This window comes from Myiozetetes cayanensis, unplaced genomic scaffold (assembly GCF_022539395.1).
Source record: "Myiozetetes cayanensis isolate MyiCay16 unplaced genomic scaffold, myiCay2020 scf16, whole genome shotgun sequence".
Classification (NCBI taxonomy): Eukaryota; Metazoa; Chordata; class Aves; order Passeriformes; family Tyrannidae; genus Myiozetetes; species Myiozetetes cayanensis.
Window position 1 is genome coordinate 15887821 of NW_026087270.1, and position 26573 is coordinate 15914393.

At 57.0% G+C, this 26573-nt stretch overlaps 3 protein-coding genes across 4 annotated transcripts; 1 reads left to right on the forward strand and 2 right to left on the reverse strand.

Moving 5' to 3' along the window:
* Positions 1 to 9625, forward strand: CFAP20 (cilia and flagella associated protein 20). 2 transcript variants are annotated; one of them, XM_050311338.1, is made up of 6 exons: positions 1 to 166; positions 5458 to 5537; positions 6626 to 6737; positions 7082 to 7270; positions 8330 to 8440; positions 9324 to 9625. In XM_050311338.1, the coding sequence occupies exons 1-6, from the start codon at positions 83 to 85 to the stop codon at positions 9327 to 9329; spliced, it is 582 nt and encodes a 193-aa protein (XP_050167295.1). In that variant the 5' UTR covers positions 1 to 82; the 3' UTR covers positions 9330 to 9625. The 2 variants fall into 2 exon arrangements, with proteins under 2 accessions (XP_050167295.1, XP_050167294.1); XM_050311337.1 differs by lacking the exon at positions 9324 to 9625 and having other exon boundaries at positions 8330 to 8449.
* Positions 9626 to 16077: 6452 nt separating this feature from the next.
* MMP15 (matrix metallopeptidase 15) lies at positions 16078 to 21279 on the reverse strand. Its single transcript, XM_050311315.1, has 10 exons — positions 21125 to 21279; positions 19844 to 19992; positions 19466 to 19588; positions 19032 to 19339; positions 18633 to 18794; positions 18297 to 18520; positions 18016 to 18154; positions 17618 to 17768; positions 17394 to 17509; positions 16078 to 17166 (listed from the first exon to the last, which is right to left on the reverse strand). The coding sequence occupies exons 2-10, from the start codon at positions 19945 to 19947 to the stop codon at positions 16718 to 16720; spliced, it is 1776 nt and encodes a 591-aa protein (XP_050167272.1). The 5' UTR covers positions 19948 to 19992; positions 21125 to 21279; the 3' UTR covers positions 16078 to 16717.
* A 1048-nt stretch (positions 21280 to 22327) lies between these two features.
* USB1 (U6 snRNA biogenesis phosphodiesterase 1) lies at positions 22328 to 26558 on the reverse strand. Its single transcript, XM_050311336.1, has 7 exons — positions 26437 to 26558; positions 26174 to 26325; positions 25901 to 26084; positions 25332 to 25385; positions 24038 to 24143; positions 23679 to 23762; positions 22328 to 23382 (listed from the first exon to the last, which is right to left on the reverse strand). The coding sequence occupies exons 1-7, from the start codon at positions 26532 to 26534 to the stop codon at positions 23278 to 23280; spliced, it is 783 nt and encodes a 260-aa protein (XP_050167293.1). The 5' UTR covers positions 26535 to 26558; the 3' UTR covers positions 22328 to 23277.
* Positions 26559 to 26573: the final 15 nt, after the last annotated feature.

The following is a 26573-nucleotide window of genomic DNA, read 5'->3' on the forward strand; positions in this document are numbered from 1 at the left end:
TGACGCCGCGGCGGCGCGCAGGGATCGGCCGTGTCCTGGCACAGCGGCGGCCGCGGCCCGGCCCGGCCCGCCCGGCCCCGGCATGTTCAAGAACACCTTCCAGAGCGGGTTCCTCTCGGTGCTCTACAGCATCGGCAGCAAACCCCTGCAGATCTGGGACAAGAAGGTGAGCCGCCGGCGCCCGGGGAGCGGCGCGGCCCTGCCCGGGGAGCGGCGAGGCCGCTCGCCTCAGCCTCCCGGTGCAGGCCCAGGGCCACCGGGAACGACCGAGGGGGCTCCGGGCAAACCGTGGGGCCGCTCTAGGGAGCCCACCCAGGCTGAGCTTGCAGCGGCCGGGTGACCGGGACCCCCAGGAACGGGTTACCGGGACCCCCCAGGCCCGGGGGTCCCCGAGGTGTTTTGGAGGGGATGTGTTATTAGAAGAGTATTTTCTAAAATAAGAGTATAAGAAGCTCAGGAGTGACGTTATGGCTCTCTACAACTGCCTGAAAGGAGTTCGTAGCCAGGTGGGGGGTCAGTCTCTTCTCCCCGTCAGCCAGCCACGGGATGAGAGAGCATGGCCTCAAGCTGCGCCAGGGGAGGTTTAGGATGGACTTCAGGAGGAATTTCGTCACAGAGAGGCCGATTAGGCATTGGAATGGGATGCCCAGGGAGGTGGTGGATCGCGGTCCCTGGAGGTGTCCAAGGAACGTGGCACTTGGTGCCAGGGTCTAGTGGATGGCATGGTGGCCTTCAGTCATGGGTTGGACTCGATGATCTCAAAGTCCTTTCACACCTGATTGATTCTCTGGTTCCATGCTGGGCAGAAGGGCCAGCACCTTACCAGGAGCTGCAGCAAACTGTAAGAGGCTACAAAAGTGTCCAGCGCTGGCCACAGGCAGCGGGATGCCAAGGCCCCTTGGCTGCGAGTGGCAGCTCCTCCATGGCAGCTGCTGGGGCCAAGGTGGGGGTCTGCCCTGCTGCGTGACCCGTCTTCCAAACAGGCTTGCCAAAGGCATGCAGAGGTGGGCTGCGTGGCAGCTTTTAGGGTGTAGGAGAAGTGAACGTCTCATCTGTTTGTTTCTCCCTCCTGTCAGTTTCTAGAGTGGTTCTGCTGAGGGTCCCCTGCTTTCTCCGGGCTATCTTGCATCAAGGAGCCCTCATCAGGTGTTGAGACTTGTTGCTTCCCTTCTTCACAAACCACCCCTGGTTGTGTTGCTGCCTTAGAGTGTTTCTGCAAAACGCTTGTTACATTCTTTCAAGGCTACAACCTATATTTGGTTACTTGTGCTTGAGTCTAAGCTGAGTTTCCTGTGGGTTCGGCAGGGACAAAAGCCCCCAAGGCAGCTCAGACAGCAGTGGTGGTGGACCTGAGTGGGCTCCTGTGAGCATTTAGAAGTCATGGGATGGGGGGACAGGCAGCACGGACCCATCCTGTTTCCCATCAGTGGGTACCCCCACAGGTTTCTGAAGAACTGGGGTGCCTCACACAGCCTGGCTGTGTGCATGTGTTTTGCACAAATATTCGTGACTTTGGAAAAGGATCAGCAGCTTGTTTGGCTGACGTGAGGACAGGACACATTAAAGACTCTTAGACAAAGGGATGTGGCATGGCCTCCAGACTGGATAAGCCATGATCAGTCTGTGCTGACCCTGCTTGGAGGTGGAGGTTGGACTAGAGATGTCCTGAGGCACCTTCCCATGTGAATTGTCCTGTGCAGGGTGACACCCTTGAGATTGTGAGGATTGTGAGTAGCTGGTGGGAGCTCTGCTTGCAGGGTGGATGTCAGCAGTGATCCCTTCAGCTGCAGTAGTCACTGGATTGGCCTGAAAACGCTGATGAAAAATTAGCACTGCTGTTCCAGAGAACAGCAGCTGGATGTGCATTGCTGGCTGTAGGGCTTGTGTGTGGCTGGGCTCACCTGGCACTGCCCTGTGGCAGCCCTGCAGCCTCAGGAACAGCAGGGCTGTGTGCAGGTGCTCCTCCTGTCCTGAGGAAGCACGGCCAGCTTGGCTGTGCCTGTTGTGAGGATTACCCTGCTCTGTTCAGCAGTGCATGAAATACCCCTGTCATTTTGGTGAGAATCAGAAACAGGGGGTTTGATGTTCTCCTGTGTCCTAGGTGAATGCCCTAGATTACTGGATTAGTCAAAAAATACCAGCAGACTGTGATTTCTGTTTTTTTGGGGGGGTCTCAAGGAATTTCAGGCTTTTGTGACATGGGTAAAACCATTTATTTTTCATCCCTAGCAGAATGTGCCCTGCTTGTGCTGATGGTGTGAAGTAGAGGCTTCTTCATTTGACACAGGTGTAGGAATGGGGCATTGGAAGCCTCTCCTTGTTGTAAGCACTTGTAAATTCCCTGTAAGTAGTAGGATGCAGTCCTTGCCTTCTCTCCCTTCTCCCTCAGGGGCTGTGGGTAAGCCCTAGGCATGCCTTGGCTGCAAACTCTGCCAAGCCCAACCAGTTTTGGCCACCTGTCTCAGGGGACTCTGGCAGGACAGAAGTGTCCAGGCCTTGGAAAGAGCGCAGTGACTGCCCCACTGTCCCTGCAGGCAGAAGTTCCTATTTCAGCTTCATCCACAGAGAGCCGATACCTGCTGGGCTGTGCTCTCCTGCCTTCCAGTGCTGTGCTCTGCCTTCCAGTGCTGCATGTGCCTGGTTTGGAGACGTGTTTCCAAGGTGTTTCCTGTTTGCATTCCAGCACTTCACTGTTCAGAGTCCTTTGGTTATTCCTTCAGTGTCCTGCCGCCACGACCCCTCTGCTGTGTGGAGACACACTGACCAGTCTCCACATGACTTGCTGGAACCTTTCTGCAGGGCAGATGGGAATGGTTTGAATCTTGTCAAACCCATTGACCCTCTTGCTAATTTCTCCATATTCCTTCTGCTGGCACATTGACACAGAGCATCATTAGCAATTCCAGGTGTTGCTGGGACATCACAGGGTCAGCATTCGATGTCCATCTGAAGGTCAAACATGTGTCACCAGGATGCAGGCAGCAGTTCCCTGAGGAGATTGGCAGGATCAAGTCCCTGTGAGCATCGTGGGGTCCTCTCCTGCTGCACTTCTCTGACTCATTAGTTTCTATCTGGGCTGCCCCAGATCTCAGCAGGTGCTGTTAGCTCCTCCCCAAACCTGCTGTGCACCCAGAGCCAGGTCAGGGCACTCCCCCATTTGCCTCTTGGGGAGAGAGGTGGCACAAGGGCCTCATGCCTGTTCTGGACCCACCACTGGCTTTGAGAAGCACTGGCCTGTCCCAGGTGAGGGTGTGCCTGTGGCAGGCTGGATGATGGCCAGCTTGCTGTTGCCACCACAAGCCCATCACCTGACAACAGGGTGACTGGCAACGATGCGGGAGCAGCCTCGGACTGGACCGTGGGGTCGTGTCTGGGCCTGGGGAGGATTGCTCCTTGCTGCTTTTCCTTTTGCCTTTGTTACATTTGAACAGTGTTGCTGGCAGCAACAGCAGCATTAAGAATTATATATGTTCAGACACAACTGTCAGTGAAGCTGCTACTCCCTCCAAACCCTGTGAGTTTTGAGGTTGGCATCTGAAAATCTTTTTCCTGTTTATCTTTAGACAGCAAGTACCTTTCCAGTCATCCTGATTCAGGGGATAGTAAGCGTTTGAAGAACTTTTGTTTTCTAACAGGGCTGTTACCCTTTTTCTCAGCTTGAAAAATCCACCCTCTTAGACTTAAGATGTTTAGAAAATATTGGCCAAGTAGAAATGTCAAGTGTTTTGTTTAGATTTCTAACATTTTCTGAAATCTTATATTTCTGAGCTCTTGTGAGGTAGGGGCAAGCCTGGGCCTGTTTTGTACTTATCTCCTCTCTTTTCTGCTGTCTTTCATCCCATTCCTGGTGACACTGAGGAAGAGTTGTCCCTTTTCATTGTCCCTGTGATCTGGGGAAGGAAAGCCTTCACAGGCTAAGGAAAGGGACCTGGATGCAGATAGAAGCACTGCTGACTGATTGTTTTAAAGCATGTGTAGCTGTTTTCTCTATTACTGTCCTCTCCAGAGAAACCCAAGCCTGAACCCTCTCCCCTCTGTGGATCCATAAGCTCTGCACAGCTTTGGTGACAGCTCTTATGTGATGCAGAGGGAGGCTTTGTTGCACACTACTCTCACCTCCTTAGGCAAGGTTATTTCCCAGTGTTCATTCTGCATGCTGTATCCCTGTGGCTTCCAGGATTTAATTTCCCATATGCCAATCGCTGCTTCAGATAGATGCACGTGGGGCTTCTGCTTCTGGTGATTTTAAAAAAAAACCCAAACAAACATTTCTAAAGGCAGCTTGTCCAGACCTCCATTCAGTGAGTTTTTCCTGACAGACCTATAAACCCATAGGAGTGTGGTAGAGAAATAGGGTTATCCTGTCAGGATCCTCTCTGCAAGCTTAGTGTTTTCTGGAAGTATCTGAGCAGAGTTAAGAGCAGCCTGACAGGGTGAGCTGCGCTCTCGTGCCTAGCAGCAGCAGGCGGGTGATCCTGGCTGATGTTCTTGAAAGTGCTTAATGTAGAGACAGGCAGGTCTCTCTGAAGAAATGAATTTTGAAGATGAATTGCTGAACCTGTAAATCATTTTGTGGCTCGTGACTGGAACCATCCCATTAGAAGCTTAATGTATCCTTTATATCAGCAGCGGTGATGGGTTCTAAAGAAATTAATTCATGGAGCCGGAAGGAGCATTGCAATTCGCTGATCCAGCATTGGGCGAGAGCAGAGGGCTTAATTAGCAGAAGTGCCTTTTAAATGGAGATAAATTTGATGGGAAGTGAGCAGCTTCATTAAAAAAAATAAATCCTCAGACCCTGGGATTCAGCCATATTGCTTGTGGAGAAAAATGAATTTGTGTTGGCTCCTGGTTCCAGCCCTGGCCTCCCTGAGCTCTGTGGGGAGCTGGCTGCCTCTGAGTAGCCAAATCCCTGTGCCCCTCAGGAGAGCAGTGATGGCTCTGTGCTTGTGTGTGCTGTAATTATGAAGGATTGTGACCAAGCTCCAATGTGGTCCAACTCTTCCCCAAGGCAGTTAGTTGGCCATGCCCAGCAGTAGAGACTAAGTCCCCTTGGTGACCAGTGGCTGGCTGGTGGCTCCCTTTGCTTGCCCCTCTGCTGCTCTTACTTGTTTTTACCCTTTGTTCCACTCAAGTTTGATCTTGCTCTGACACTTTTATGTTTGTTTATTTGGGCCTCTAGCACAAGGCTTGAGTCCCTTGTGTTCGCTGTAGCATATTTGGATAGATGAAAGTCTTGCACTCAGTGTACGTGCTGGGCCATAAACTCGTGCTTGGAGTCCTGGCTCTCTGGGGCGGTGATCAAAGCCTTGGAAGCAGCAAAGTCCAGGAGAATAGGAGCCAAGTGAATGTATATGAGTCCTCCTGGGATCTTTTTCCTCCTCTCAGTGGAGCTGTGTGTGCCTCTTGTTTCCCCCTCACGTAACGTCTGTGCTGTCTGCCCCGCTTTTGTTCCAGGTGCGGAATGGCCACATCAAGCGAATCACAGACAATGACATTCAGTCACTGGTGCTGGAGATTGAAGGAACAAATGTCAGGTAGGAGAAGGCATCTTCCTCTGCCCTGGTGTGCCCTGGGTGGGGGATACACTCTGCCCTTGGGCAGAGTGAAAGTTGTCAGTGCCCACCAGACATCACTTTCAAACTCTACTGCAATCTCTTTGTCAATAAATTGAAGGACTGGGGTTAGATCACTGACGCTCCTCTGTGGCCCTGTACCATACATTTTCCTAGATGTGTTTGTAGAGCTCTCTCTCATCCCCAATGGGCCTAAGGGATAAAAAATAAACTCCCATTATTTTTCCCTCACTTGAAGGGAATAAAAGCTATGTTTGATACCCAGTCCTAGTCAGAGCTGCCAGTTACTCAGAAAGCAGCACTGTCTGCTGCATCTTCTCTTGTCTTGGGCCTGCTCTGCTGCTCTCCCCACGTGATGGCTGCTCTCCCTACGGCAGGAAGATCAAAGGGAGATTTATGAGGGGAGTTGCTTATGGTGCTTCACTTAGCAACCTCGTCTCCAGCGACCCGGGAGACAGACGCCAGCTCCGTGAGCGGGCTCAGAATCTCCAAGGCTTCTCCAGGGGTGATTCAGAGCAGGGCGCTCCTTATAAGGGCAGTGGAGACTCCTCTCCTGCAGACAGGCTGAGCCAACACTTCTCTTCCTCCAAGAAGTGTTGATAGAGAACTTGCCAGGCGTGACGTGTACTTCTGGGGCTCGTGACCTCTGTTTTACCAGCCATATAGAGCACACAGGGCCTCTGCTGTGCTCTGGAGGGCTCTACCTGTTAAGTCAAGGGTAGGAGGAGGCTGTGTTAAGAAACAGTGCTGACATGGCCTTGAAACTGAGGAGGTGAAGCTCTCGAGGAAGGTGTTTCATGCCCTGGGTGAGAAAAGTGGGATTTGAAATGCGTTCTTTGCACCTTTCATTTTGTTCTCCTGCAGCTACCTCTGAATCTCTCCCTCCTGTTACGGGAAGCCCTGGTTGCTGCTGAGATCTTATGATCACAGTTATCCATTTCTGCCTGTTCTCCAAGGCTCCACTGGGCCAAGGGAGAGACTTGGGTTGCCTGAGGCTGTGCACTCTGTGCTGTGTGAAATCCTAAAGTGGTTTTTCTCTCTCCTCTCAGTACCACGTACATCACGTGCCCTGCTGACCCAAAGAAGACCCTGGGCATCAAACTACCTTTCCTAGTGATGATCATCAAGAACCTGAAAAAATACTTCACTTTTGAAGTGCAGGTGAGGAGTGTGCAGTGGGGAGGCCCCTCCAGGGACCAGTGAGGAAGGCGCCAGAGAGCCTGCAGTCTTGTGTTGGAACTTGTCCCAGGCAGTGAGTGATCCCCAAAACAGTTTTGCTTTCTTGGCCATGTGATGTGTCAGGTCTTCTGCTGTGGGGGCATCAGTCAGCTCACAAGCACATTGTTGCTGTTCCTGAAAGCGGGTCTGTTTCCTGTGTTAAAATTACTTCTGCTGTGAAGTGGAGGGTGTGGGAGTAGGAGAGCCCCTCTGGAAAGACGGGGTAGAGCTGCCGTGGGGAGTCGGGGACCCCGATGCCTGGCTCAGCCTTGCCTTGCTTGCCCCAGGTGCTGGATGATAAGAACGTTCGCCGGCGCTTCCGGGCGAGCAACTACCAGAGCACGACGCGGGTGAAGCCCTTCATCTGCACCATGCCCATGCGGCTGGACGACGGCTGGAACCAAATCCAGTTCAACCTGTCGGACTTCACGCGCCGCGCTTACGGCACGAATTACATCGAGACCCTCCGAGTTCAGGTGAGACGCGGGCACGTCCTGCCCGCAGAATCCAGCGGCTGGGACAGCAGTTTGGGAATCCAGGTTTAGCCCTTCAGTGGTTCCTTTGCCAGCTCTGCTCTTGGCCCAACTGCGGCATCACTTCACTGGACTAGACTGGGATGAAGGACCCCATTTCCTTCTTGTTTCTCTGGCTGGCTGTTGGTTAGGGTAAGAGTTGCAGTTCCCTGTGACATGCCGTGAAGGTGGAGGTCTGCTGGGAATTAGTTGTGTGCTGCCTTACTGTCCAGATAGGCCAGACAGTGACTGGCCAAATGGGAGCCTGGATGGGAAAGACCCAGAGTGTACAGACCGTACATATCCCTGGTCAAGCTTATTTTCTGGTGGTAGTGGAGTGGCCCTGCCTTCACCTTGTACCAGAGCTAATGCAGTGTTTGTTCCTGCTGAGGATGTAGAACTTGTTCCATATGCTAGGGATTCACGTTTGCTCTGTCCGGTGTTATTTTGAGGAATGCCCATGTGCAGAGCATGGCTGTTCCTTAGTACGAGGGGATTGCTGCAGTTCTTTGCAGGACTGCCCAGAAGTGTACAGGCAGTCAGGTGGGATTTGTCTGCCTTCTCACATGCTCATGGTGGGGGCCAGAGAGACTCCTTCACTGCCAGCTGATAGTGGAAGCAGCGCAGACTGGACAGGCTCGTTCCTGACCTTAGGCAGGCCCTGAAGTGGGAGTGTTAAAAATGCAGCAGGATGAGGCTGTGGGTGTTTTGGCAAGTGCTGATAACAGTGAAGCAGAGGTGGGTTCACAGCAAAGAATCCCTTTAGCAACTGAGGCAGATCTCAGTTGGCAGAGATCTGCCAGCTTTGCCAAAGCTCTTAAGCCAGTTGTGCATCACTGGAAAGGGCATCTAACGCAAAGCAGAGGGTACAGGCCAGCATTTCTCTGCTGCCCTGTCAGATTCAGAGAGAGGCAGTGAGGTAGATCTCCAGCTGCTGAGCCAAGGAATCTGTGTTGCTGCACGACAGCAAAGCTGGATGTGAAAAGAGCATATGGAAAATGCACTCTTTGTTTTGACTCTCAGATCCATGCCAACTGTCGCATCCGACGGGTGTATTTCTCTGACCGGCTGTACTCAGAGGATGAGCTCCCAGCTGAGTTCAAGCTGTATCTGCCTGTCCAGAACAAGGCCAAGGTGAGCTAGCTGTGGGCAAGGAGGGTGGGAGCAGCAGCTGGGCCCGACTAGCATTCCTCTTCCTCCTCCTGCTGCCTTCGCAATCCAGAGTTTCTTCTAGCAGCAGAGCTTTGGCCGCCAGCCGGGGAGCACCCTCTCTGTTGCCAGGGTGAGCAGTCTGTCAGGGGTGCCTTGCTGGGTAGCTTTCCTGCCAAACACATGGAAATTGTCATTCCCATCTAGGAGCAGGGTGAGCTGTTCAACTGCTCCCCATGTCCTCCCCGTTCCCGTTGAAGGACTCTGGGCAGGGTTGCAGCTTCCCGGCATCTCTCCAGAGCTTTCACCCGTGACTCAGCTCAGCAGCTTTGCTCTTCAGAGCAGCTGCAGCTCCACAGTTGTCTTCCAGGAGAGATGGTGTTTGTGTCCCTCTATCCCAAACTGAGCCCCCTCTGGTCTTTCCCCTGCCCAGTGCAGACGGTGGTGCCATGAGGTGGGAAGGGGACAGACAAGGCCATGGCTGCCCATCAGGAGGAGGTGCCAAGCTCTGCTCCTGCAGTGGTGGGAGAGGAGTGAACATGCTGGCATATTGGCAGTAATACTGAGGCTTGTGAGGATGCACCTTCTTTGCCAGGGCCAGCCTGTCCCAGTGCAGGCCCTTCTTTCAGCAGGGAAGTTTCCTGGGCAAAATTTCAAGCTGCTGAGGGGGGATGTTTGGGGCTGATCTTAGTGGGAGGTAGAAGGCAGTGTTAACTGTAGGTAACACCTCTGGGGAACCTGTCACTGCCTTCTGGGCTGTAGCAACCTCCCAGAGGTGTCTGGGGAGTGCTTGGAGCTCTCCCAGTACCCTTGTCTTGGTGCTGCCAAGTCTAGTAAGTGTCTTCTTTCTTCTCCCTGCTCTGTCCAGCAATAACACCATGTTGGGAAGAGATGTTGTTGGCGTGGGAGTTGTACAGAGTCAGAGTTTTCCTGGCTGTTCCTAAAGTGCTGAGCCTAAACACTGCAGGTGGCCTGGTACCCAGTCTTGTCTTGCTCAAGGTGGCCACTGTGCCTCCAAAGAGGGGATTCAGCAGGAATTACGGAGTTAAGTGTACCCTCTTAAAGTTACCAATTTTATTTTCTATTTCCTTGTTTTCTGTCTCTTATATATGCTCTAAATATGGATGTAATACTTGTTCTTGAAACATTATTAAACATTTGACTCTGTAAGTCTGCTTCTGGCTTCTTCCTCCTTTGATGGATCCTTTAACTTGCACACGTTAATGCCTTCAGAAAGTGCCGAGGAATTGAAGAACCCAGATGTTAGAATTTGCCTCTCAATGTGACTTTGATCAGCAGCCTCACTGTGTAAGGGATAGCACACACATGAACAGCAGCAATCTGGAGAGAGGAAAAATAGTGAGGTTTCCACAGAGAAGACAGAACCTGCCCCCAGTCCATGAAGTTTGTGGTACTCCACCTATGACGCTGTTCACTCTTAGTACATGGAAATGGGTTTTTCCTTCTCTCATTACTGGAAGCCATTTTCCCCGGTGGTGACAAATTAGTCTTACCTGCCTGTTAGGGCACAGCTCTGTTGGCTGTGCAGTTACCAACTCATTCCAGCTCTCAAACAAGCCTTTAGTTGCTGCTTACAGCAAGAGGCACACAATAGTCTTCCAGCTGCCAAATTGTCCCTTTCCCCGGGGATCAAAGGGGAGGTTTAGCAAAGCAGCATTAACAGGAGCGGAAGTCTTTTCCTGTGCTGAAGCTGCCCTTCCCTGCCTCAAACCAATCTGCCTTTGTTATGGAAAGGCTTGCAAAGGGGAGGCTGCAGACCTCCAGCAGAAATGGGGTGAGTCTGGGAGTAGCTGATGCCTTTCCTGCCTGGGGCCAAGCCCCCCACGGATACTCCAGAGGTAGGTACTGAAGGCTGGGACTGATCCTTCCCTGGGCTGTGCAGTGAATGGGGAAGACTTCACTTTCATTATTGCTCCATAGAACAAAGCTGCTCTGTCTCAGGAGGAGGAGGAGAACTCGCTGTGAGACATTTGCTTTAGTCTGGGTTTAATCCTGAGCACTAGTCCCTACCTTTAGGTAGGTTTACAGGATTGGAATGCCTGTGCATCCTCTGTGCAGACCCCACTGGACACCTGTAACCCCCACTGCCTCACCTGCACCCTCAGAGCTCACAGGCCTGGAACTGGAAGGAGGTGCTGACCCTGTGCTGCCATGTGGGGCTGGACTGCACCTTCAGAAGGCTTTCTGGAGAAGACCCTTGCAATTTTTATAGCAGCTGGATAGTTTGGTAGCTCTAAGGAGCCCAGCCAAGGAAGCTCACATGGGAAAGCACCATCCATCTTGCGTTGACGTTTGTCAAGGCTTGGCTGCACTTGAGATTTGTTAAGTGGAATCACACTGTATCACGTGCCAAGGATTGTCCTTAATGAAGTCCATGGCCAGGCTTTCCTGCCACGTTTTTCAAAATGTGCCAGAGCTGGGGGAGCTGCTGAGGGGATCCATCAGACCTTGGCAGGGTAAAGTGTGCATCCTTTTCCCCAAGCCCTTGTCCCACACTGTGTGGTTTTGGCTGTCTTTGGCAGCCAAACACTCACCAGCAGCTGCTGCTGCCTTCCCCTGCCCCGCTGGGGCCTGTGCTGGAGTTGCCCCTTGTCCTTGAGGAGCTGGGCTCGCTCTGAGTGACCAACCTTAATGTGTTAAGAGGGGCTGGGCTCCCCTGAGCCCTGAGCTGGCTGCCTCTGCAGAGATTAGATGGGCCCTGCTGCCCAAACTCTAGGAGCTGTGCCAGCGGATTTGCTGGAATAAACTCCCAGCCACAAACCCTTACATCCATATGGACCCTCTGTGTATTTTTTAATGCAAAACAAAATACTGAATCTTCCTGTTTACTTGCTGCACAAATTGGAGCATCATCAGATACTGACTCTTTCCTTGAGGGCCAGATGGTCGGTTGACTTCCACAGAATTCTTTAACAATCTTCCTCTTCTGATCCCTCTCTCCCATCAAGACTTTAACCATCTCGCTGAAGGTGGGTGAAGTCAGTCAGTCTCCCTGCAGGAGAAGAGGATGCTGCTGGCAAATGGGTCAGAATGTCAGAGACATCCTGTCAGCAGCCATTTCCTACAGTAACACGTAGCATGAGCTACACTCCTGTGGTGGAGAGCCCAGCTCCTTACTGCTTTGGTCGTGGCTCTTGACCTGGCTGGGACACAACATCCTCCTACGTGGAAAGAGTGGAGGAATGAAGGATGTGGGTGCAGAATCTGCCTCATGGATTGCTGCTGCCTGCATGCTCCCGGGGCAGCCCCAGCTGGGTGTGGGGGGTGAGCAGAGGGGAGTCCTGCTTCAGTGCAGGCAGCCCCCAGAAAAAGATCTTAAATAGCTCCTCATTCACCTTTCTGTGGGTGGCCTGGTCCTTCCTGCTTAAGTCCTTGCTGCAGTTCCTGTCTAGTGGGAGAGAAAGGAATCTTTCTTTGCAGAGAGCCCTGTTTTCAACCCTGGGCAGAGCAGGGCCCACCCCGAGATGAGTTTTTCCTTGTCTGCACTGGATTTTCACTTTCCCATTGGCTGGGGCAAGGTCCTGCACTTGGGCTCTTTGATCAGGACCTCAGTGCTGGGAGCTGCTTTCTACATCAAAGGCAAAGCTTCCCTTTGAAAGCTTGGGTGCTGAAATACCAGAGTGCAGGAGCTGCAGCACCTCGGAGCAAGGGACGGGAGAGTGACCCTCCCCTGGGTTGGGCCAGGAGCAGCAGGCTCAGAGTGAGCAGGAGCAGCTGGCAGTCACTGGGTGGTGCACGCCAAGGCCAGGACATCCCACAGCTCCAGTGGCTCTGCCTGGGCAGGTGGCAGCCACTGGCAGGGGAAGCCATTGAAAGGGTTTTCCTGGAAAGCTTTCTGTCCATTTGCTCAGCTGCTGGGGCAGAAGCATCCTGGGTGAGAGTCTGGCCCAGCAGAGAGGCAGGACACTGGTACAGGCTTCTGTCCCTGCCTGTGCTTGTCCCCTTATGCTTTGTCTCCTTCCTACCAAGTGGGTTCCAACACAGAAGCACAGAGCTGTGACCAGGGAGGTGATATGCAGGAGCCAAAAAATTACCTGGGCCAAAATCTGCTCCTTGTCCATTCTGCAACTCCCTGGATATCTTGGGCCAAATGTTGTCATCTTTATAGCGGGATTACCCCTCCAGGGCAACATTAATCCTCTGCAGCTGCTGTCTAGCATGGGGCGGGCACTGCTGGAGGCAAGGGAAATATTTATTTTGAGTTTTACCACTGGCCACCACCCAGGAAAACTGAGTGACGGGGCTGGGGACTTTGGCCACTTCTGCATGCAGGGTGAGCTGATAATCCTGCCCTGCTGGCGCCTGTGGGAGAGGGGTAAGAGCTTCCCCTGGCAGGCTGCAAAATAGGACCACCCAAGCAGGATTTTGTTTGTATGCTGGAGCAGTTGTGCACCCCAGTAACTGCTCTGGGATGCAGTGGGGAAAGCCTCAGAGCCACTAGCGGTGAGAAGATGATGGACACCGAGTTGTGCTGACGCAGACCTGCAGCCTGTCTGCTTCAACACACCTGATGTGTTGCCCTTGCAGCGCCAGAAATGCCTTTCCTTGAGGTGGAAGGGTCCAGCACCCCGGGGAGCAGGTTGGGGGCTGCCCGGTGGGTGTGAGGGGAGGTGATGGACACGAGCAGTGCACACTTGTGCCGAGCTCAGTGCAGCTGGTGGGCACATCCCACGCAGAGCGGGGCTGTGCTGGCAATGACCCCTCCCCACACAGCACCCAGAGCCTCAGTGCTGCCTGTAGTGTGCACAGGCAGCAGGTTCAGCCCCTCCCAGGGCCCCGCGACTCTTCCCTCCATCCCAAGCATTGTTTCCTCCGACCTTGAGCTCCTCACTGTATCCCAGCCCCAGTTCTTCCTCTGCACCGAGCTTGGTTTCCTCTCTGCTTTCCGGGTCTTCTCCTCAGCAGCGCACAGGGGATCCTGCCCTGGCTTGCAGAGGAAGAGCAGGATTCTCCTGAGATCGTGCCAACAAGGCAGAGAGAGCCCCTGCCACCCTGATCACCCCCTCACCCACACCCCAGCAGCCAGCCCAGCATGGCAGGGCCTGGAGGACACTGAGCTCCCAGGGTCATTTCCAAGTCAGGCTTCTCCATCCTATTTCTGGGACGCTGGGAGCTGCCTGGTGGGAGTGGATCCTGGCAGGGCTGTCCAGTGCCCGCCAGGGCCAAGCTCAGCCGGACTCGCAGTCCCCCACACTACCAAAAGCCCTGTCTCTTAGAGCAGGTGCCCTCCCTGGGGTCTCGTGTCCGTGGGCAGCCAGAGGTGAGCTGACCCCGCTGTGGGCGTGCAGGGCAGCGTGGGAGGGTCCAGCAGAGAGCCTGGGCGCTGCCGAAATGTGGCGCTTTGTCTCCAGCGGGGTCCCTTCACTGCTGTCCATGACTGTTTCCAGATGGCCCTGGGCTCCTGGCACCAGCTCCGCTGCAGCATCCGGGGAAAAGCAGGAGCGGGGTGGGAAGTGATGTCCCAGCTCACCAACCGTGACAGCCTGGGCCTCTGCTCCCAGCATCTCTGATTTCCCCTGGGGAATTGCTCCTGGCTCCTGTCCCCACCCTGAATCAGCAAGGAGCCCCCTCCCCTGCCATGGCAGGGAAGGTAGGCCTTGAGCATCTGGCCCTGGGTATCCTTGGCTAGCCCTGGCTTTCCCTGTGAGCCAAGGCATCTTTCCAGGCACCAGGCTTTGGGGTCCCCAGCCCTGCACCCTGCCGAGCCCTCAGCACCCCCAGGAGAGAGGGGAAACACAGCTGCCGTGGGAAATACATCTGTTATTGGAAATGCATCTGCCATAGGAAGTGCATCCAGTGTGGGAAATGCATCTGCCGTGGGAAATGCATCTGCGCCTGCCTCTGGAGCAGCGTTTGCGGGGGTGGGGAGCCGCAAATCCCTCCTGCCTCGCCTTTTGGCCGGGTTCACGGCTTTTGGCAGCTCCTGGTACCAGTCTGGCCCTGGTTCAGGGTAGGCCGGAGTGCCAGGCTGCCCCATGGCTCCCGGCCCAGCAGAGCTGTGGGTCCTCCCTCAGCTCTGGGGAAGACCCTCACAAGCACAAATGTGGGCGAAACGGTCAAAACCGAACTGAAAGAAGTTAAAAGCCAAGGAATGTGACCCAGCACAGCCTGGCTGATGGAATACAACAGCCCAGAGCCATTTGGAGACCTTTTTCCACCCACCCCCTGATTCCTCAGGGTTTTTCTGTCCCTGATTTTGACTTCTCGCTTGGCTGCAGCGATGCGCTGAGTCTGAGCCAAGCGTGTTTTCCAGGGAATCAGCTAATAGCTGGGAATCGCTGCCCAGGAGGCCAGGGCAGGGGATGGGTGACCCAGACCACAGGGTTCCCCCACCAGCACCGGGAAGGCAGGGTGAGAGCCAGTATCAGTCCTTCCCTTTTACAGTAATTAGAGTGGCCGGGCGGATCAGGGTAATTCAGTGCCGGGAAGTGGCTGTAGCAGTCTCGGGCACTGAGCCAAGAGCTCTGGGCCCTGGGGAAGCAAGAGGGGAGCACAAAGGCTCCATCCCCCTCCATGAAGTGGGGGCTGGCAGGGTGGGGATGGGGGCAGAGGAGCAGCTGGAGCACCAGGGTGAGGGGAGCAGGTCAGGGATGGGTTATTGCTCCCTGCACCAAGACAGAGGTGCCAGTCCCTGGGGAAAGATCCAGGGCACAGGTGCTGGCCCTGTCCTGCTAGAGGGGATGCTGGAAGCAGTCCAGTCCCACAGTGATAGCCCCCCCAAATCCATAGGTCATCCCTACAGGGACGGGTCAGACTCACACCAGCCCCTTACCCAGCATGGCACAGCCACCTCCCCACCAGTGCAGCAACTGCACCAGGCCTCTGCTGCCCACCCAAAGGCTGCACCTGCAGCTCCACAGCAAACCTGACTCCAGCTGCCACCCCAGGAGCATCACCTCACCAGCAGAGGCAGGGACACTGCTATCTGCACCGTGGCCTCTGCAGTTTGGCTTTTCTTCCCATCAAAGGCTGAGCAACATTTTCCCCCAGATACAGCCAGTTTCCTACCCCTCAGGTCTAATCTTTCCCACTCCCATGATTATTTCCCCGATCTCTGCAACGGTCCTGACTCCTCCTGCTTTCCTCTGCCACGACAGCAGCGGTGAGACAGGATATGGCCACCCCTTCCCCCCAGGAAACTTGCCGGAGCTAAGTGGGGACAGGGAGTTGAAGGACCCGCTGAAGTGGCTGCAGGAGGGTCCCCCAGCTGCTGCCGGCCCTGCCCGGGGAAGGAGGCGGCCGCCCAGGGCCGAAGCATGGTGCTGGCTGGGGGAGAACAAGGCACCCTGTGTTCCCAGCAAGGCCGTTGTCACTGTGGTGGGAGCTGCTGAAAGGCCGCTCTGTCCACTGGTGGGGGTGGGGGGCTGCTTTAGCTGACCCCCCCCAGAATGGCAGCCCCAGGGCAGGGGCTGCTGCAGGGACAGCACTGGCCACGCTGGCCCCTTCCTCAAATCCCCTGTCCCAGAACTCAGTTCTCTGGGGGTGCCAGGCAGGGTGGCCCCCAGAGAAGCCCCCCCTGTTACCACAAAATTCTGCCAAATCTTGCACAGGACCCCCCCCTCCCCGACACCCCCGCGGCAGGAAGGATGGCACCACGGCTCTCCACACACCCGACCTGTTTAATAGACATACAAGGCGGCCGTGCCCACTGCCCTGTGCCCCAGGGCTTTGCCCCATGGCAGCAGCAGGGCCCAGGCTAAGCTGAGCCCCGGAGGGGTTGCAAAGGTAGTGTATCCCAGCTCACGCTGTCTTTAGGCACCACATCCCTGCATCCCCACGGTTCAACAGGAAACACAGCCATGAGCTCAGCCCTCCCTTCCCCACCACTGCAGGTGCCAGCGGCTGAGACCTGCCAGCTCGCAGCACTTGAGAGCAGCCCCCAGCCCGCTCACCAGCCCAGCCCCAGCGGGCTCACACGGAAGGAAGGGACCCTGCAGGGACCCCGTGGCAGAGGCAGGCACGTGATGGGTGGCAGCCTGAGGGTCACGGCTGGGGGGAGGTGCAGGCACTGGGGAGCAGGCAGGACCTGGATGCCCTCCAGCCCCCCCATGACCATCCCCGGTCCCAGCCCAGGTGCTCTGGAGGGGCTGGGGGGGTCGGGCATCCCCCTTTTCTGAGGCTGGAGCCATCAAGCAACAATGGGGTAGAGGAGCCGAGGCCGTGGTGGGGGACAAGGGGAGGGGGGTGTCAGGTCCATCTTAGCACCATGGTGGCAGGGGCGGTTTGGGGAGGGAGCCAGGGTCAGACCCACTCCTGCAAGGAGCGCTTGCAGTACAAGAGCATTCGGGGCGCGCCCTTCCTCTGCATCTGCACGATGACGTAGATGAGGCCAAGGATGCAGAGCAGCAGCACCAGCAGCACCAGCACCATGACCACGCTCATGGTGCGCGTGTACTCGTCGATCTGCACCACCACGTCCACATCCCTGCCTGGCTGGCCCTCTTCCTCGTTGTAATCCTCATCTTCCTCTTCCTCATCTTCCTCCTCCTCCTCACCTTCAGTCCGCCCGTCCCCATCGGGGTTGAAGGGGGGTCGGTCCACATCGGGCCACCGGGGATTGGGATCTGGGACCAGCTCTGTGTGACAGCCCATGAAGTCCCGTAGGATGGATTTGGGATAACCTGGCTCTGTCTTGAGCCGCTCGTTGTCGAATTTCCAGTACTTTGTGCCTCTGTAGAAGTAGGTGGATGCTGGGGGAGAGATGGAGTCGAGGGGTAAGTAGGCAGGCACAGGGCACCCTGCAGATGCCCAAGACAGCAGGTTTTGCTCCAGGACTGGTGAAACTCTTTGAAAAGGGCTTCACCACTGACACTCTGACACCCTCCCGAGCTCCATCCCCTGCGGCCAGGCCATCAGAGGGGTGACCCCATACCCTGGCCCCCCCTGCCACCCACCCCTCTTCTCATCCTCTACTTACAGGCATCTGGGCTGAGGAAAGCCCCCTTGGGCGAGGGAGGGATGCCCACCCAGACAGAGATCGGCTTCGGGTACCCGGGGTCCACCGAGCGCGTGTCCTCGTTAAAGCGCCAGTATCTGGGGGAGGGAGGAGGGGAGCAGGTGAGGAGCAGGGGGGTCCCTGCTGCCCAACATTGCCTCCCCTGCCAGGGAGCAGGAGGCAGCAGGGCAGGGATCCACACTCACCTGTCCCCACGGAAGAAGAAGGTGTGCCCTGTGGGTTCCCACCAGACGGCCGTGTCGATGCTGTCGTAGGGGATGCCCTGCCCGTAGGTGACCAGGGGCTGTGGGTACCCGGGCTCCAGGTTGGCTTCTCGGAAGATCCAGTAGCGGTCACCTGGAGGGGGAGGAGATGGAGAAGACGGATGAGACAGTACTGCCCAGCAGCTGTGGCAGGTGCACACCTGGACAGGGACAAGGGTTAACACCTGCAGCCACCCTGGACCCTTGGGATCAGGCAGCAGCTCTGGCTCAGGAGGTGATCAGGATTGGGATGAAGTCAATCAAGATTCAGTAGCTTTGAGGGAAGAGGGCACTGGGGCCTCCCCTCCACCTCAGCCCTCCCACCCAGCTTCCCTGCTCACCTTTAAAGAAGACGAACTTCCCGTCATGCCTCTCGTAGGCGGCATCGATGTCCCCAGGGAGGCCCCGCCAGAAGTGTCCGATGGGCATGGGGTAGTTGTCCAGCACCCGGTTGTGCCGGACCCTCCAGAACCACCGGCCCTGGTGAGAAACAGGGTGTTGGCAGAGGATGGGGAGGACACAGGGACACGGTCCCAGTGCCAGGCTCCTTGCCTGGGGGTCCTCCCACCCACGCACCAACCACTTCCCCAGGGAAAGGGTAAGAGGGGGTCCTGGCAGGCACCTTGAACACAAACATCTCCCCACGTAGCACCGCCACCGTGTCGAAGTCCCCGTCGCAAATGTCGGGGCCATACTGGTCCGGTCGGTCCGGGCTGCCAGGTTTGGGGGGTCGCTCTGGTTTCCCTGGAGGGGGAGGTTTAGGGGGTCTCTGGTCTGGCCTGCCAGGTCTCCGGGGTGTCACGGTTGGCAAAGGCTTGGTGGGCTGAGGGTGCCCATCCGCGGTACCTGGATCGGACAGGCAAGAGAAGGGATGTGGTGAGGCAGACCAGCAGTACCTCAGTTTCCCCACGCACATGCCCAGGATCCCAGCTCTGGGCTGATCCCCCACTCATCTCACCGTAGAGCTGCTGGATGCCCTTGAGGTCATCCTCGGGCAGCTGGAAGTTCTCTGTGTCCATCCACTGGTAGAAGGGGGCCATGATAGCGCTGGGGTTGCTGGAGTGCTCCAAACCCAACGAGTGCCCCAGCTCGTGCACAGCCACCAGGAAAAGGTTGTTCCCTGCATGGAGAGGCACCATCAGCAGGAGGGAGTATGGGACATCATGCATGGGGTGGTTCCTTGGACCCAGCACCCTTGTTGCAACAAGGGTGCTCCAGAGGGAGCTGCCTGCATCACCCGTGGTGGAGTCGCTCTCCCTGCCACTCCTGCCCACAGCAGTGCAGCCCCCTTCCCTCAAGCACAGGAGGCCACCAGGCTCCTCTGGTCACCTTCACACCTCCTTGACCCTCAACTCACCAGACACATCCGCATTCTCCAGTGTCCAAGGCTCATCCAAGTCGAAATGCGTGTCCCCCCCCATGCCAGGGCCGGGGAAGTAGGCGTGAGCCAAAAATCCCCCGAGGCCATCAAAGGGGGAGCTGTCTCCGTGGAAGCCAGAGGCAAAGAGCACCATGATGTCAGCCTCCTTCTTCCGCTTCTGCCGGATGTCCTCGTAGGCCACCTCCCGGAAAACCAGCGGCGTGGCTTGCTCCCACACCCGGAAAGCTCGCCGGACAGCCTCGTACGAGTTGTATCGACCCAGCTTCTCCGTGTAGTTTTGGATGCTGGGGATACAGAGCTGATTAGGGACGGCCCGGGGCAGCGCTCGGTACGCAGGGGGGGTCCACGGCAGGGGGGGTCCACGGCTCTCCGTGGGCTGGGGGATGGGAAGCCCTGGCAGTGTTGGGTACCTGAAGGTGAGGTGGCTCTGGCTCCAGCGCCGCCCTGTCAGCGCGTACCGCTTCCGCCGCATGTTGGACTTCGTCCGTGCCCCAAACTGGTCCGGGACCCCACAGCGGGGACGTTTCATCCACCTGCAAGGAGGACACCGAGTCAGGGCTCAGCCCACCGCAGCCAAGGTCCCTGAGGGGTTACAGCAACCGCAGGCAGCAAGGAAGGTGTCCTGGCTGCAGGGGTGCAGCCTCCAAGAGGAGAGATGCAAATCCCACAGGAGACAGAGCACCCACATTTCCAGATGCAGGCAGAGCCTGCAGGGCTGGCAAGAAAAGCCAAAGGGCCCGGGAGCAGAGCTGCTGTCTGCGAGAGCAAGAGGACACGGACAAACTCACGCTATGGTCTCCTCGTCCAGGACGCCGGTGACGGTGATGCCGTAAAACTTCTGCATCTCGGCGAGGGCCGAGGAGAAGGTCTGAGCCGAGCGCATGGTGGACATCCGCCGGCTGGGCTGTGGCAGGTACCCATAGAGCCGCAGCCATGCCTGTGCCGGGAGAGCCCAGCGTGAGCCCGCGGCACGGAACAGCCCCACAGGGCACCTGGAGCTCCCCGAGGCCCCAGTGGGGAAAGATCCATCCCCTGCCTGATTCTACCCCCTCCCCCTGCCTGATTCCACCCCAGGCCTGGCAGGCAGCGGTGGGCAGTGGGGCATACAGCCCTGCCCAGCAAGGGGAGCCGGTGCTCCCGGGGGGCTGCTGCCGGATGCCTTGACCCCAGGGAGAAAGCAGGACTGGCAGGGGGCCAGTCGTCCTGCAGGCTGCCCATCCCCTCCGTGTCCCCCGGGAGCTGCAGACGGATGTGGGGTCAGGGCCCTCCCTGCAGCCCGAGACCCCCACCCTGGCCTGCACCCACAAAGGGGCTTCTGTCCTGCGGGGCCGCAGCCCCTGGGCGGGGGCAGGGGGGTGCAGGGGCTGGGGCGCGCCGGGGCTCTTCCTTCCTGCCCCAGCCTCCGCCTCCTCTTGTCTGCCCTAATTGCATTTTATTTTTATCTTTATTATTAGTCTTTTGTAACTTCTTTTTCCCTTTTCCCTTTTTTTATTTTCACTTCCTACGTTTTGGGGGGGTTTCCTTTTAATTTTTAAAACTTTTTTTTTTTTTTCCTAAATTCCTTCCAAGCCTTTTTCCTTTTCCAAGCCTTTTTCCTTTTCCAAGCCTTTTTCCTTTTCCAAGCCTTTTTCCTTTTCCAAGCCCTCTTTTCAAGGTTCTCCAATCCGTTTCCTATTCCGATCCTTTTCCTAGCCCCCCTATCTTTTTTTTTTTTTTTCCTTTCCAAAACCGGTTTAACGCTTTAACTTTCATTTAAAGAAAAAAAAAACAAACAAACCAAACACACGTTCAATCCATTAATCCCTTTCACCCCCGCACCCCCTCTCCCCCGGACAAGGGTGGCGGAGAGCAGAGACTTTATCAAAAGCCCTTTCACCCCCTCCCGCGCCGGGCACAAAGCGCTTCCTTCCCCCCCGCCCCCCTCCCCAAGCCCTGCGCCCGGCTGGGGCCGCCCGGACCCGCGCCCTTCCCCGCCCCGCCTGCACCTGCGCCCGCCGGCGCCGCCCCACCCTCCGCAGGTGCAGGGGTACCGGGGAGCGGTGCGGGGTGCCCGCGGAGCCCCCGCTCACCTCGGCGTTGATCTCCTCGCCCGCCGCCCCCACCAGCAGCACCAGCAGCACCACGAGCGGCGGGAGGCGCCCGCCCGCCCGCCAGGGCGCCGCCGCCTCCTGCCATTCCGCGCCGCCGCCGGTTCGCGGCTGCCCCCGGACGGGCCGGGCCGGGCCGGGCTGGGCCGCGCCGAGCGCGGCGGTGTCCGAGCTACGCCGCCCTCATGGCCCGCCGGGGCCGGGCCGCCGCGGGGGGCTGCGCGCGGTGCATGGGCGGCGCTGCCAGGCGCGGCCTGTCGCCTCCCGGCCCGCCTTTGTGCGTGAGGTCAGGACGGCGGCGCACGGCACATGGGCGGCCGGCGCGGCGCGGCGGGGCTCGGCTCAGCCGAGCTCGGCTTGGCTCGCCTCGGGTCCCCTGCCCGCGGCCGGGAGCACCGGAGCGGGTGGCGAAAGGCGGGCGCGGCGGCAGCGGCGCGGGAGCGGGCGGGGCGGGGCCGCGCCGGGGGCGGAGCTGGGGAGTGGGCGGGGTCTGTGGCGGGGCGGGGCCACGGCGGCCTCACCCTCCCCCTCCCGCGACCCCCGGTCCCGCGTGTGCGGGGGAACCGCGCCCCGACCCCCCTGTCCCCACGGCCGCTCCCACCCGTGTACGAGGCCCACGCAGGCGGCCAGCACAGGCCCTGCCGCCCAGCCCCGCCCTTTCGGGCCCCACCGGCAGCCGCCCCATCCCCGGACTTTGCCCCCGCTGCCCTTGTCCCCTGTGCCGGGGGTCCCTGACACCCACCGGTGTTACACAACTGGGTGCTGTGCCAGGCCGGGCCCTGCGGCAGGGGGGAGGGCGGGTTGAGCATTAACCCGGGAGAAACCGGTCATGCCAGAGCCGGTTTCACTGGAAGTCCCCAGGGGCTAAATTTATCTCTCTGTTTGTTTTTCCTTCCCCAAAAGAAAACCTGGGGTGTAATCACACGTCTTATCATGCAGATTCCCCATCCCGGAAACTAACTGGCTACAGAATTGACAGCTTTTTGTTAAGGGTTTTGAGAGGCAGGCTCTCCCACGGGCACGAACTGTGGCTGTGCTGAGATGTTCCCATGGACACAAAGCCACTCTGCGTGAGTGCCAGGACGGGCTGCACCGAGTTCACAGAGTGCAGGCATCGTCTCATGGGCAGCCTGCAGGAGGTGGGGATCTCTCGAAGGGAATGGCTGAAGTACACCACAGACAATCTTATGACACAAGGAGACAGATTTTTATTGCTCAGAAGTCCCGGACAGACACTGGATAAAAGGTTCAGGGCAGTACATCAACAATCCTGCTGTGAATACCTGAGGTTGCAGCCGACCTCCCCGCAGGAACAACAGGATTAAAAAGGAGATTCTCCCAAGGAACAGTGCCCAGCCTGCAGTCCCCTGGGTCGTCGTGGCACCTGGGGTGCTGATCCCATGGGAAAAAATGTGGAGCCTGAGCAGGAGCCACCACCCCCTTGAGTCACCTGTGGGCATTGCCCTCCCAGCTCAGGCAAACGCTGACACTGCCCTCTCTAGGGCTCACCCACACCTGGCAGCAAGCTCTTGCTGTTTGGCAAAAGGATCAGACAATGAAATGTCTCTACAGAGGCAGTAGCAGTGTGAGAGGGACACAGCATGACTCAGGAGCTTGTCCAAGCTGCCTTTCAGTAGGGAGATGCTCTGGTGAGAGAATCCAGCTCTGTGTCCTTGCCTCTTGCTACTAAAAGCTTGCTCAGAGCGTCCTGACAATCTGGTAGTGCTACTTCCCACCGTGTGAGACACTCTCCCTTTAGCAACAGCTTCCCACGCTACCTTCTTCCTCTTTCCCATAAGGCATCTATGGCTGTTACAGAGATTTATTTTTTTTTTCTTTTCAAAAGAAAAAAATCAGCAAAATTAGTGACCGTGGGATGTCTGGAACCGCCAGTGCTGACTGCAGCACATACAGCAGCGAGGATGAAACCTGCTACGAACACACATCTCTTCAGCCAGCAACTCAAACTTGGAAGTGGCCTGACTTGAGGCCACAAACAACCCAGAGATGCTGAGCAGGCAAGAAGACCGTGGGAGGTGCGTGACAGCCCATGCTACTCAGAGCTGTGTTGGAGAACAGTCCTTGGCTGAGCATCAGGCTCTTTGAGGCTCCGAAATGCACAGCCCCACCAGACCCTACCTCAAGGGGAAGGAGAAGTATTTGTTCCCTGATTTGCAGCGGATTTGCTCCCATTGGACACGCAGCAGGAGCGCCGAGTCCTCAAACTCATCCACGATGTCCTGGAAAATAGATGCAGGAGTCAGTACCAGGAGGGAGGATCTGTCAGAGGATGGAGACAGCAGCTCCCTCTCTGAACCAAGCCAGAGACAAGTCTATTTGCAGCTGGAAGCCTCTGACTTCCCCCTGGACAGTGATTTAACTCATGTTCCCCCCAAAAGCTTTTCTTCTTTCAACCCAGTGAAGTTTGTCTTGCCTGGTGAAGAGAATTTCCCACTTCCACCCTCAGCTGGGAGACATGGCTGGACTCCAGCTCTGCCCTTTCCCTGCTCTCCACACCTGGGGTGTGGGGACGTACCTGGAGCTCCCGCAGACACTGCCCCTCCAGCTTTCCAGACAGGTCTCCGACACACCAGGCCAAGCTGATGTGGAACGACGGATCCTAAAGACAAAACAAGGATCAGAATGTGAGGGCCAGAGGAGGTTTTGTTTGACAAAAAGGCTGGACTGACACCCATGAAAGCTGCCCAAGGCAAAGGCACAAACACCATCCTCAGTCCCCCAGTGCCCATTCTATCCTAGGACAACCCTGCTTCCAAGCACAGTGGGACAGCAACTGTGACTTGTGCTCTGGCTCCTGTTTATTTGAGTGAACATCTTGCAGAGAACCAGTTGGCGTGTCCAGACTGGCAGGCAGGTAAGCAGGAAACGCCTTACCTTGTAGAATGTGGGAAGGTCAAATTCCTCTAAAACTCTGTCCACCTCTGAGACCAGCTCCAGCAGCTGGAAATGCCCAGCAGAGACCTCCAAGCCAATAAAGGTCCTAGAGAAAGACAAGGAAAGACAGCAAGCACCCTTTCATACTGCAGGAAGCACAGCCATAAGCATGCTTAGCCCTGCATTCCTACCAGGCAAATTCCCTACTCCCTAGAAGAAAATTTGAGGAATGCCAGGTTTAAGCATCCCGGGATGCTGACTGTATTCTGAAGAAAAACAGAAATAAAGATGTGCTAGCAAGGAAAAGCAGGACTGGATGATAAACCATGTAGATTTACTAGATTACCCCGCACCTTCTGGGACAAGAACACTCATTTTCCAGGCAAAGGATGCACTGGATGGGAATTTCAGCAGAGTGCTGTGCCTGTGCAGGAGCTGCATTCAAAAGGTGGAAGTTGCTGAAGAGGTTTTATGGTGGGAGAGGAAGCAGGGAATGGGAAGTACCAAGCTGGAGAGATGTGACAGAGGCACTTCCTCAAGGACTGAGGTGTCTGGATGACACTTTCTAGAGTCATCCAGTCATCATTTCTTCCCCTCCAGGATGGAACTGGAAAATTCAAGTCTCACCCAGGTTCCATACCCACTTTGTCCCACCAATGTCCATCATGGGCTGCCTTTCCCACTATATTCAGCAACTTTTCCCAATTTTAATCACCTTTGCTTTGGCATTGAAACCACTTAATTGCATTCAACTGGAATCAGGCTTCTGAGCTGACACCCAGGAGAATTAACACCATCTCAGCTATTTCTCTCCAGCTCTTGCAAGACCTGCACTACGATTTCACGACTGGCACTGCTGCCAAAAGAGGTGGTCCCAGCCTCGCTCGCCCCAGGCTGCGCACGCCGGCACGAGGGCTTGCAAAGCTGCTGAACCAACCAGAGGGGAGACGGCAGCGAACGCAGTTGCCTCCCTCAGCTGCTGGGAAACCATGGCACGAGGCTAACCACAGCAGAAAGGGCTGCCTCGGGTCATGGGGTGAGCAACTCCTCTCTTCAGAAGGCTGAAACCCTGCAGCTTGAGGTTCACCCACTGCTAATGAGACTGGAGGCTTGCAGAGAGTCAGAGCCAGAGCTAGAAATCTGTGTGAAACCTCTGGAGATGAGGTGAGCACACACTGCACTGTCACATGGCTGGGTCACCATGGGCCTGGCAGGGTGACACTTCCCATCCAGCCAGCACCTTGCCCAGCCTCCTCCCAGGGAAGGCAGGCAGGCTGCCCCCCTGTGCCCTCACCTGGTTTTGTTCTGGTTGGTGTAAACCTTCACTTGGTCAGCCACGCAGAAAAACCTGAAATAAGAAAGATCCTAGTTCAGCTGGTGGGGGGAAGAAAAACCACCAAAAAGAACAGAGGATGAGGAGAGGGCAGGATTTCTAGCGAGCTATGGAAAGATACAGGCAAATGTATGCTGCAATTGGACTGAATTGGTGCAACCAGAACCTTTCTGGGCTCAAATTAATTCATTTCCCTCCTGTTTCCAGCCTTCTGAAGCCTCGACAGCGACAGAAGCCCTGAAGCAGCTGATGCTCTGCAGGCACCTAAGTCAGATATAAGCAATGAAACCATACGTGATTTAGGGGATGGCATAGCTCTGGCCTAGTCCTTGAAAGCCAAAACCTGACTTGTCTGGTGCCAGATCCCGAGGCAGGGAGGAAAACTGCCCAGGGCTCTACTCGGTATGCCAGCAGCATCTACAAGGAATGCCTTAGGGTGTGGATACTGGCGAAACACGGACCCTCGAGGGCAGAGGAGGGGTGTGAGGAGGGGTGTGAGGAGCGCTCTCCCGGGGCTCCGCCAAACCCACCTGTGGAAGCCGGCCAGGCGCTCCCTGAGGGAGCGGACGAAGGGGTCTATCCAGTGGTAGCGCAGCACCACGCACTGCGAGAGGCTGAGGTGGAACTCCTCCATGGCAGCCACCGAGGGCACGTAGGTGCGGGCGCGGGACACCAGCAGCTCCAGCAGCTCCAGGAATTCCTCCTGGGCAACGTCTGCGGGGCAGCGCCGTCAGAGGAGCCCCGGACGGGCTCCATCTCGCCACCCCCTCCGGTCCCGGTCCCATCCCGGTGCCGGTACCTACAGGGCAGGTAGACGTGCGTGGCCCAGTTGCCCCGCTCGTGGGGGAACCCGCGGACGCGGCCGCCGTGCCGGGCGCTGTCGTCGCTCACGGCCTCCTCCGGGTCCGGGTCTCCGGGCAGGCCGACGGGGGCGGGCAGGCGGGGGCGGCCGGAGCTGCGGGACCGGAGCGGGGCGGTGAGAACGAGGAGGAGGAGTAGGAAGGCCGTGCGCTCCCGCCTCTCCTGCGCGCTCCCGCCGTACACCCCCCCTGCCCCCCGCACCTACCTGGCCACGGGGGGACCCTGCGCGCCGCCGCTCGGGCTTCCCCCTTTCTCCTCCTCGTCCTCCTCGGAGCTGCTGTACCCCACCAGCCCGGCGCTCATGGCCGCCGGGACACCCCCCGCTCCCGCTGCGGCGGGGGC